At 40.4% G+C, this 12,232-nt stretch overlaps 1 protein-coding gene across 4 annotated transcripts in view; it reads right to left on the bottom strand.

Annotated features, from left to right (window-relative positions):
* ldah (lipid droplet associated hydrolase) overlaps positions 1-12,232 on the bottom strand; it is a 267,026-nt gene that overhangs the window by 150,719 nt on the left and 104,075 nt on the right. For all 4 annotated transcript variants that reach the window (XM_055635390.1, XM_055635389.1, XM_055635391.1 and 1 more), the window contains one exon: positions 3,317-3,451. In XM_055635390.1, the coding sequence (XP_055491365.1) occupies positions 3,317-3,451 (135 nt within the window). The remainder of the gene's footprint in view (positions 1-3,316; positions 3,452-12,232) is intronic.

Genomic DNA, 12,232 nt, shown 5'->3' with positions numbered 1-12,232 from the left:
AGAGCTCTCTTATACCTGTATTAAGGAGGCAATTAAACATACCTGAGCAATTACAAACACCAGTGAAGCCATGTGTCCCAAACAATATGGTGCCCTGAAATGGGGGGGACTATGTATAAACACAGCTGTAATTTCTACATGGGAAACCAAAATGTATAAAGATGGCCTTTTAAAACAAATCTGACAATGTGCACTTTAACCGCATGTGATTTATTCTATTATAAATCTCAAATTGTGGAATACAGGCAAATAAATAAATGATGGGTTTTGTCCCATACATTATGGAGGGCACTGTACTGATACTGTACTTACACTGAATTGATTCAAATGTTGATGTCCTTTATCGATCAGGGCCTTAGTCAGCAAGCACCTCTGACTATGTGTGACCACACATTTCTGCACATTCCAATTCTGTAACTACCTTCATCTCAATCTACTATCTTCATACAAACAGCTAACCAGTTATTAAACCCTGTCCCGTGTTTTTTTTTTTCATTTTGAAAAATTTGCATTCTTTTATTACAATTTTGAAAGCTGATGGAAGGATCTTTGATTTCATTGAAATATTATTTTAATTATTTGCTGAAGATTTTTTGAACCTGAAATCTCCCAGCACAAAGAATTGCTAGAAACAAACAAAAAAAATCAAGAATTTTTGTTAACATTCTGGGCTGACGAAATGCAATCTTTGCATTGCAACTCGAAAAGTTAGAAAGAATTTGTAGAAAAAGAAACAGAGTTTTTACCTTGGTTGAAGTATAGACCAGGCTTTTTTTTGCAAAGTGTTGGGGTTCATAGTTGACTGACCTTTTTTTCTTGTTTATTATATATTATCTATGAGTCTTGTGTTTACTGGTTGGTTATGTTGTTGCAAGTAAGGAGGTCATTATTCTGTTGTCGCTACATATGACGATTAAACACGCTTGACTTTTGTCGTGATTTTCTTAACCTAGGGATCCCCTGTATTTGCTCATTTCCATCTCAAATACATCCAATGATCTGGCTTCCACCACTTTCAGGGTCAGATCATTTACAGAGATTTGCTACCCTCCTTATTCTTCTAAACTCAAAGGACTACAGACCCAAACTGTTGAGCCACACTTGAAGGACACCCTCTTATCCAAGGATTAGCCTAGTGAATTTCTTTTGGACATCCCCAAATGCTACTATATTCTTTTTTGGTAAGGGGACCAAAACAGGGCACAGTATTCCAGGTATGGCCTCACCAACAGTCTGTACAACTGTACCAAACCAATCCTATTTTACATTCCAATCCATTGCCTTAAATGCGGACACGCTGTTTGCCTAGTAAACTACTTGCTGGACCTACCTGCTGTTATTTTGTATTCATGCACTAGATCCCTCTGAACTTCACATATGCAATCCTTCCCCAGACTCCCAGAATTGATTTATTTCTGGACCAATAATGTAACTGATGCTGATGGGCTGATTTTCTGTGGCCAAACACATCGTTGGTCATTTGCAGGTTGAATTCAGGAATAAACCATTTTGTCAGCCAATCTATTTATAGCCCACCCCCCAAAAAAACATCTTTACCTTAATTTCTTCAAATTACAGCTTCAAGAGTTCAGTACAAACCTTGCATTTTTAAATGAGTAACAGTGGTGCATCGAAACGGCGTTCATGACAAGTAAATTTAGGAAAGACTGAAGTAGCTCTATCACATATTATTTGCAGACCTCAATTACATTGTGTCTATGTATTTGGTCTGACTAATGGGGTTAAGGCTCATCTTGCAGATCATCCTCTCAACCTTCCCAAGTTGACCCCATTTAAATCATTCACGACCATTTGTTCCTCAGCTACCACTTTTTCCTTTCAGTTGAGTAATGTGTCACATGAAGAAGGTAATAAATGGCTCACTGTTTGCATTTGCCATCTTTATTGCTGAACATGTGTTTCATATATTAACTGAGCCCATTCCTTCTCTCCTTACAATGAACTGCAACACTGCATTCAGCCAGTTCAGCAAAACCAGCTCAACATCTACCTTATACATCTGTGCATAATTATCTTAATCTAGAAGAGGTTTAGGCAAGGTTTTTCTGCACAGAAAAATACTATAAAAACGCCTTAAGCATATTACACTGTAGGATAGGACTAGGCATAGTGTATTGCTTCTGGATGAAAACCAGGTGGGGATACTCTTCATTCATCATAATTCCAGTTAACTTGTTAGTCTGGAGTGCATAGTCAGAATAGAAAAAGATATGGCAACAAGGTGAGTTCAACATCTTAGCCAACACCTCCACAAGTCAAAGGTTTAAGTGTCAGCAATTGCAACCTGTTTAGTTAAGCGACATTTTAATGAAGTTCAAAAACAAAAAAAAAGTTTGGATGCTAGAGAGCTGAAAACCCCCCAAAAATGCAGGTGAGGTAGAATTTGAGGGGAGAGACTCAGAGTTAATGTTTCAGGTTGATGACCATCCATCACAGTGAAAGTTCTGCAAAGGTTCATTCATCTGAAATGCTAACCATGTTTCTCCCTCTACAATTGCTGTTTGACCTGCTGAGTATTTTCTGTTTCTATTTCTATATTGGTGATTCAAACAAGGCACGAGCACAACTGTGCCTCTCAATTAAAATATCTTTCTTTTAGTCACCATTATAAATGGCTGGTCATTTTCAAAATATCTATACCTTCCCTGTAGCACAGTAACATTTAAATAAAAGTGCCTTGAGTTCCCTGAAAAAGTAGCAGAAGATCAATGTTCTCTACAATCCACTCCAATATTTATAAACAGAGTGCACATTTACGAGTGGTATGATAAAAAATTAGTAAGCATATGGTGTCTCATACAGGATAGAAAAATTAAAACAAGATTCTAAAAATAAAGTTCACAGCATCCATTACAAATCTCCTTGGGCCAATTTTTAGTTTGCAGCCAATGTATCCAGACTTCCAACCTATGCAGGAAATTCCACAGGCTCCTCGCCCAAGGATAGATTGAGCTGTCGCATTGGACAGCATTGTTTTAAATATCCAATTGAATGATTAGAACCAAACTCTGAATGTTTGATATGACATTACAAAATCTGAAAAAAAAGTGATTAATTTTCTGCAGGGTTAACCATCATTCGGTACAGCATGCAGCAGCGTATACAAATTATTTTTCAGGCTTTACCTACTGAAGGATCAGGTAAATTTCTACAGTAGATAAATTAAATTGTAAATTCATAAAATGTGACATTAATAATAAAAAAAACATGTGCAGAATGTTGATTTGGTTATGTGTAACAAAGTGAGATGAGAATGGAGGTGGCTTAATTTTAAAGACGGAATAATGTACAATACCTTCCATCATCTCCATGTCTTCTGGGGGAATGCAATGGCCTGCATGGCTTATGGCCCAGATGGGATACTTCGGAATCAGGATCTTGTATAAAATCTGCATGAAGAGTTTATAGTAACATACTATTCCTGGATTCCCTGTGAAAATATACAAAAAACAACAAGACTTTCAGAAAAATGTGCAAAAGCCTACAAAAACAAGCTACAGATTCAATTTTGGAATCAGAAACCGTGCAGCGGAGGGGGAAATTGATGATTATATAAGAGGTCAACTATCTTTCAGAAAAACAAGCAAAATTAAAGATTTCTAACATTGAAATAAATAACAGCATATTACATCTTGTAATCTGCTTCAAAACAATTGAAGACGAAAATCTAAAGTAAATAAATATTGAAAGTGCCACTTTCATCAGAATTATCAAAGTTAAATCTGATCAATAGCACAGAATAAGCGAGTTCGGTTTTCCGAAAAATGCATAGGATTTGTCAATCATGGGATTTGTCAAAGGTCACTCGCTATAAAGAAAAATTGAACGAAGCGCTGTGGATACAGTGGGTATAGTTTGGGTCCGATTATTTTGTCTTTTTTCAAGCTTGTATTTGTCAGGGGGCAGATGCGAGTGGGAGACGGGGGGGGGGGGGGGGGGGGGGGGGGGGGGGGGGGGGGGGGGGGGAGACTGGACCGGCAGAGAGGCATTCTTGGCAGTTGCAGGCACACAGACCCCCACCTCATCCGCATCCAGGATCGAACCCGAGTACCCGGCGCCGCCAGCGCTACTGAACCACCACTAGACCATCCCTGTCTGCCCCCTCCCCCACCCCCCATCCCCATTCGAGTATCCCATCCCTAGTTTTCAAGTGCAACTATGGCCTTATACCTGCCAACCTCTTTCTTTCTCCCTAACCTTCTTCAGCTGTACAACTGTCATACAGTTGTCGTCATACAGCATAGAAACAGGCCCTTCGGCCCAACTTACACCAAGTTTGATTTTAGTTTTAGAGATACAACATGGAAACAGGCCTTTCGCCTCACCAAATCCACGTGGCCAGCGACCACCCATACACCCATTCTATTCTACACATTAGGAACAATTTACTGTTGCCAATTAACCTACAAACCTGCATATCTTCAGAATATGGGAGGAAACCAGAGCATCCAGAGAATATCCACGCGTTCATAAGGAGAACATACAAACAGCACCCGTAGTCAGGATTGAACCCGGGTCTCTGGCGCTTTAAGGCAGCAACTCTACCGCTGCACTACTGTGCTGGAAGTTGCTGGAACTGAAGGGTTAAATAGATTTGGGCATTCGGTCATGTAGTCTGACAATTCAAAATTCTGGCAGTTCTGGCAGGCTCACGCCATTAGGTAGAATTACTCATATAGAAATCCAAAAGATGTTATATGAGAAATAGTGAGTGGTAAGACTGTAGTTTAAATTTGTTTGGGTAGGGTGCTGGAATCTTTACATCGAATCATGATTCACATGAACTGATCTGTGAGTTTAATACATTTTTTCATGAACTCGTTAACAAATGGATGGTGAACCATTTGCAGAGATTAAGATCCATATCGATGAATTATGATGAACGTGATACAAAGTTGTCAATTTTTTAAATCCAAATCCTGGTCTGTGCCTTCTTCAGTCTATATCCAGTCTCAAATAGTCCTTTCAATTATGACCGAGAATTTCTTGCATGTTGCTTGAATGTCTATAATTTCTGGAAACATCTTCCAACAACATGAGCACAATACACAGCAAGTAACATTAGTTGGTTCACGCCTACAAATAGACTGCTCCACTGAGTTAGAGATGCAGGTGAAATTATTGGGTGTGTCAGTGCTGTTGTTATATGTGTAGTTTGGGGATGGGTGGAGTTGTTATTAAGAGAACAATTGTTATTAAGAGAACAATTTTGATGGCTCTCACAGGTCCGATGGTTAGAGTTTTAAATCAGTACGTGGATAGATTTGTTTTGCTGCTCAGCTTTAACAGAAGCGAAGGAATAGAGTGCTGGCGAGATTGAATTACTTTCCAGCTTCTATTACTCATTGCAGAAGGCAAGCTAAATTCCTTTATTATAATGGTGAATCAAAATTCCATTTTATTTGAGTTTCCTTTGTTACAAATTTACGAATTTAAGTTCTAATTGATTTTCATTAATATATTTGTTGATTTGGAACCGGTATTTAATTACAATTAATCATATAACACATCCAAGCTTTGAGCAATTATAATGGGGTGCTTTTATTATGGGAATAATGCTAGATTTACCTTGTGAAAGATGCACATTAGACAGTTACCATGGAGATACGAGGGAAAGTGGATCAGTAGTGGAAACCAGCTTTGATTATGAAGTAATGAAAACATGCAATGTACATTGATGATGCCATTGGGGGCACAGAATGTGAATGGCAGGGGAATGAGAGCTGCATCCAGGTATACTACCATGTGGGGTTGCCTGGTCCAATCTCACAATGTGGAACTTCAACATGATATATATATATAAAATTGTGACAGGCATAGATAGGATAGACAGTTTTTTTTCCAGGATAGCTAAATCAAATACTAGAGGGCATAGCTTTAAATTGGGAGGGGCAAAGTTCTAACGAGATAACTAGTTCAATTTTTTTTTAAACTTTACCTAGAAAGTGTTGAATGACTGAACACATTGCCAAGGGTGGTGATTGAGGCAGATATGATTGTGGCATTTAAGAGGCTTTTGGATTGGCAGGGAATGGAGGGATATTAATTATGTGTAGGCAGATAAGAGTTGGGCTCAACATCATGTTGACACAGGAATTGTGGGCCAAAGAGGCTGTTCTTGTATTGTACTGTTCTACGTCGCCTCTAAGTCACTATGTCACAAAGTGGATGCAAACAATTCAAGACTAGCAAAAAATGCATAAACATAGACATGAATGGGTCCACTTTGTAGACAAATGTTCTGCTATGCAATATCCATGCCATTCGAAACTGAGAAGTAGTAATCAGAAAAACAATGTATTTAATTTTCTAGAAAGATAATTAACATTAAATGAAAGAAATGAATGTCAGTGGTTACACCCCTTGTCCCTGTTACTTGAGGAAGTAACAAGCAGGTGAGACAGGAGAGTCAGTAAATGTTGTTTACTTGGATCTTCAGAAGGTCTTTGATAAGGTGCCACATGTGAGGTTCTAAACAAGAAAGGAACCGATGGATATAGAGACAATGTACTAGTAGACTGGATGAGCCAAATGGCCTAATTCTGCTCCTATGTCTTAAGGTTCCTGGAAAGAGAAAAAAGTCTAAATTTGGAGCTGCGACAAACTAATATTGTACCCTGCAAGCTTAATTTAAACATATTACAATGTTGTATTACCTAGAATCTCTTTCTAGTTGGATAGCAATGAAATCTTTGTGTTATGCTCACCACTGAGAAACAATTTAAAATGGGATTTAATAAATACAGTCAATCAAATGCTACTATGAACGTTATTGATTAACAACTGGAAATGGCAGCACAATAAGTCTCTCCCTTTCTCTCTTTCTATCTCTGTTGTCTTGTTGTTGACCTTAAAGGTTTAGTTTGACTACGTTTTAGTTTTAAATAAAATCTCTATTTTACTTGGTTTCAAAAAGATGGCCAGTGCTTCTTGTGCCACTGCATAATTGCCAAATGAAACACTATGGAAAAACTCAGAGAAAACAAAGTAGCAAATATCACAAAAAAATAGACAAGGATGGTTTGCGTGATGTGCTGCGCAGCATTCAGAACTCTCTGCAATTCCTTTAGGTCCTGTGCAGACCAGTCGTCAGACCAAGTTGTGATGCATCGGAATCGGGCACTTGCAATGATGCATCTGTGGGAAAGAGTAATTGGTGACATACTGAATTTCCTTAGCTTTCTGATGAAGTTGATATTACTGATTGTACAGTGGCTTGCAAAAGTTTTCATACCCCTTGAACTTTTCCACATTTTGTCACGTTACAACCACAAACGTAAATGTATTTTATTAGGATTTTATGTGATAGACCAACACAAAGTGGTGCATAATTGTGAAGTAGAAGGAAAATGATACATGGTTTTCAAATTTTTTTACAAATAAAAAACTGAAAAGTGTGGCGTGCAAAAGTATTCAGCCGTCCTGAGTCAATACTTTGTAGAACCACCTTCCGCTGCAATTACAGCTGCAAGTCTTTTGGGGTATGTCTCTACCAGCTTTGCACATCTAGAGACTGAAATTTTTGCACATTCTTCTTTGCAAAATAGCTCAAGCTCAGTCAGATTGGATGGAGAGCGTCTGTGAACAGCAATTTTCAAGTCTTGCCAGAGATTCTCAATTGGATTTAGGTCTGGACTTTGACTGGGCCATTCTAACACATGAATATGCTTTGATCTAAACCATTCCATTGTAGCTCTGGCTGTATGTTTAGGGTCGTTGTCCTGCTGGAAGGTGAAACTCCGCCCCAGTCTCAAGTTTTTTGCAGACTCTAACAGGTTTTCTTCCAAGATTGCCCTGTATTTGTCTCCATCCATCTTCCCATCAACTCTGACGAGCTACCCTGTCCCTGCTGAAGAAAAGAATCCCCACAGCATGATGCTACCACCACCATGTTTCACAGTGGGGATGGTGTGTTCAGGGTGATGTGCAGTGTTAGTTTTCCGCCACACATAACGTTTTGCATTTAGGCCAAAAACTTCAATTTTGGTCTCATCTGACCAGAGCACCTTCCTCCACATGTTTGCTGTGTCCCCCACATGGCTTGTGGCAAACTGCAAACGGGACTTCTTATGGCATTTTTCAACAATGGCTTTCTTCTTGCCACTCTTCCATAAAGGCCCGATTTGTGGAGTGCACGACTAATAGTTGTCCTGTGGACAGATTCTCCCACCTGAGCTGTGGATCTCTGCAGCTCCTCCAGAGTTACCTTGGCTGCTTCTCTGATCAATGCTCTCCTTGCCCGGCCTGTCAGTTTAGGTGGACGGCCATGTCTTGGTAGGCTTGCAGTTGTGCCATACTCTTTCCATTTTCGGATGATGGATTGAACAGTGCTCCGTGAGATGTTCAAAGCTTGGGATATTTTTTTATAACCTAACCCTGCTTTAAACTTCTCCACAACTTTATCCCTGACCTGTCTAGTGTGTTCCTTGGGCTTCATGATGCTGTTTGTTCACTAATGTTCTCTAACAAACCTCTGAGGCCTTCACAGAACAGCTGTATTTATACTGAGATTAGATTACACACAAGTGGACTCTATTTACTAATTAGGTGACTTCTGAAGGCAATTGGTTGCACTGGATTTTATTTAGGGGTATGCCTCATTGTCACCTTCCCCTCTCCTAACAATGTACCATTTTACATTTCCTTGAACATCATCCCCTTTGATCTGTGCTTTCACACCGTACATTTTCAGTATCTCTGTCTCCCTCCCCCCTGATTCCGTCTGAAGAAGGGTCCCGACCCAAAACTTCACTCTTTTTCCAATGTTGGATCATTTTCCAATGTTGAATAGATTCAGGATCAGTTCCTGTGGATTGGAGGATAGTTAATGTTATCCCACTTTTCAAGAAAGGAGCGAGAGAGAAAACAGGGAATTACAGACCAGTTAGCCTGACTTTGGTGGTGGGAAAGATGCTAGAGTCAATTATTAAAGAGATAATAATAGGGCATTTGGATAGCAGTAAAAGGATTAGTCCAAGTCAGCATGGATTTATGAAAGGAAAATTATGCTTGACTAATCGTCTGGAATTTTTTGAGGATGTGACAAGTAAAATGGATGAAGGGGAGCCAGTGAATGTAGTGTATCTAGACTTTTAGAAAGCCTTTGATAAGGTCCCGCACGCGAGACTGGTGACTAAAATTAGAGCACATGGTATTGGGGGTAGGGTGTTGACGTGGATAGAAAATTGGTTGGCAGACAGGAAGCAAAGAGTAGCAGTGAACGGGTCCTTTTCAGAATGGCAGGCAGTGGCGAGTGGAGTGCCGCAAGGCTCGGCGTTGGGGCCGCAACTGTTTACTATATATATTGATTTGGAAGAGGGAATTAGGAGCAACACTAACAACTTTGCAGATGACACAAAGCTGGGTGGCAGTGTGAACTGTGAAGAGGATGTTAGGAGGGTGACCTGGACAGGATGAGTGAGTGGGCAGATGCGTGGCAGATGCAGTATAATATAGATAAATGTGAGGATATCCTCTTTGGCGGCAAAAACAAGGGGGCAGATTATTATCTCAATGGGGTTAGGTTAGGTAAGGGGGAGGTACAGCGAGACCTGGGTGTCCTTGTACACCAGTCACTGAAAGTTGGCGTGCAGGTACAACAGGCAGTGAAGAAAGCTAATGGAATGTTGGCCTTCATAACAAGAGGATTTCAGTATAGGAGTAAAGAGGTTCTTCTGCAGTTGTATAGGGCTCTGGTAAGACCACATCTGGAGTATTATGTACAGTTTTGGTCTCCTAATTTGAGGAAGGACATCCTTGTGATTGAGGCAGTGCAGCGTAGGTTCACGAGATTGATCCCTGGGATGACGGGACTGTCATATGAGGAAAGATTGAAAAGACTACGCTTATATTCACTGGAGTTTAGAAGGATGAGGGGATATCTTATAGAAATATATAAAATTATAAAAGGACTGGACAAGCTAGATGCAGGAAAAATGTTCCCAATGTTGGGCGAGTCCAGAATTCCCTTCCACAGAGGACAGTAGAGGCCAAATCACTGGACGGCTTTAAGAGAGTTAGATAGAGCTCTATGGGGCTAGTGGAATCAAGGGATATGGGGAGAAGGCAGTCATGGGTTATTGATTGGGGACGATCAGCCATGATCACAATGAACGGCGGTGCTGGCTCGAAGGGCCTAATGGCTTCCTCCTGCACCTATTTTCTATGTTCTATGTTATCCAGAGATGTTGCCTATCGAGCTGATTTACTCCAGCATTTTGTGTCGGTCTTCAAAGTCGAGACATTGGTGTGCTTTCTTGGTCATAGCATCGATGCGCTTGGACCAGGACAAATAAGCAATGCTTATACCTGGGAACTTGAAGCTCTTGGCGATCTTCATCTCAGCACCATCGATACAGACGAGGGTGTGTACTTCACCCCATCTGAAGTCAATGACCAGCTCCTTTGTTTTGCTGTTGAGGGAGAGTATGTTGTCTTGCAACCATGTTAACTGGAAGAATTGATTGAGTGAAAGATAGAAAGATGTCAACAAAATAGAGAGAGTACAGAGGAGATTTACTAGAATGTTGCCTGGGTTTCAACAACTAAGTTACAGAGATAGGTTGAATAAGTTAGGTCTTTATTCTCTGGAGCGCAGAAGGTTAAGAGGGGACTTGATAGAGGTCTTTAAAATGATGAGAGGGATAGACAGAGTTGATGTGGACAAGCTTTTCCCTTTGAGAATAGGGAAGATTCAAACAAGGGGACATGACTTCAGAATTAAGGGACAGAGGTTTAGGGGTAACATGAGGGGGAGCTTCTTTACTCAGAGAGTGGTAGCGGTGTGGAATGAGCTTCCAGTGGAAGTGGTGGAGGCAGGTTCGTTGGTACCATTTAAAAATAAATTGGATAGTCATATGGATGAGAAGGGAATGGAGGGTTATGGTATGAGTGCAGGCAGTTGGGACTAAGGGAAAAAAAGTTGTTCGGCACGGACTTGTAGGGCCGAGATGGCCTGTTTCCGTGCTGTAATTGTTATATGGTTATATGGTTAACATGGAAGCCGGCCCTTTGGCCTACTGAGTCTACGTTGACCATTGATCACCCATTCGCCCTAGTACTATATTATCCCACTTTCGCACCCACACCCTACACACTAAGAGCAATTTACAGAGGCCAATTAACCTACAAACCTGCATGTTTGTGGGATGTGGGAGGAAGCTGGAGCACCCTGAGGAAACCCACATGATCATAGAGGAATGTACAAACTCCATTCAGACAGCATCCGTGGTCATGATCAAATCTGGGTTTCTGGCGCTGTGATGCAGCAGCTTTGCCAACTACGCTATTTATCTCCTTGCTATACTGTACCTCATCATTGGTTGAGATCCGTCCCACTACCATGGTTTTATCTGCAAACTTGTAAATGAAGTTCAAGGAAAACGTTGCCACACAGTTGTGTGTGTGTATCAGGAGTATAGTGAGGATCTGAGTACACCGGGGCACCGGTATTGATAATTATCATGGTGAATGTTTTGTCACCTTATTATGGACTATTGGTCAGGGATGTCAAGGATTTAGTTGCAGAGGGGGATATCGAGTCCTAAGTCTAGGAGTTTTAATTAAGGTGTTCAAGGCTGAGCTATGGTCAATAAATAGAAGTATGACATAATTGTCTTTGTTATTCAGACTTTCCACTGATAAGTGCAGGACCAGCAAGATGATGTCTGCCATTGTGGCGGTGGGAGAATTGCAGTGGATCAAGGCTGACTGGGAGCCAGGAGTTGACATGTGTTATGATCAGCCTTTCAAAGCACTTAATGATGATGGATGCCAGAACCAGTGGGCAGTAGTCATTAAGGACATAACCTTGCTTATGTCACTAGGATAATAGTGGTCTTCTTAAAACAGGTGGGAGCCTCATACTGGAGTGTGATATCCTAGTAAAATTGATTCAACCCAGTTCTGCAATCTTTGCTGCTAATCCGAGGCATTGGAGCACTGCATTCTGTTTATTTCTCCCCAAGCTAAGGATGGGGATATGGGGAGAGGAATATAATATAATGCTTTGGAAATAAGCATATGAGAAATAATTACTAAAACATCAAAATACTGCAGATGCTGAAAATTTGAAATTAAAAATAAAGAATACCTGAGCAAATCAGGCTGGAGACTGAAGCAGAATTTATGATCCAGTGACCTTTAACACTTTGACTATTAAAAAAAAGTAATTACTGTACCATAACCTTGTTTTTCTCCTTTCCACAAATGC

Source organism: Leucoraja erinacea, chromosome 5 (assembly GCF_028641065.1).
Source record: "Leucoraja erinacea ecotype New England chromosome 5, Leri_hhj_1, whole genome shotgun sequence".
NCBI classification, from domain to species: Eukaryota; Metazoa; Chordata; class Chondrichthyes; order Rajiformes; family Rajidae; genus Leucoraja; species Leucoraja erinaceus.
This window is presented reverse-complemented; position numbering and strand designations above follow the sequence as displayed.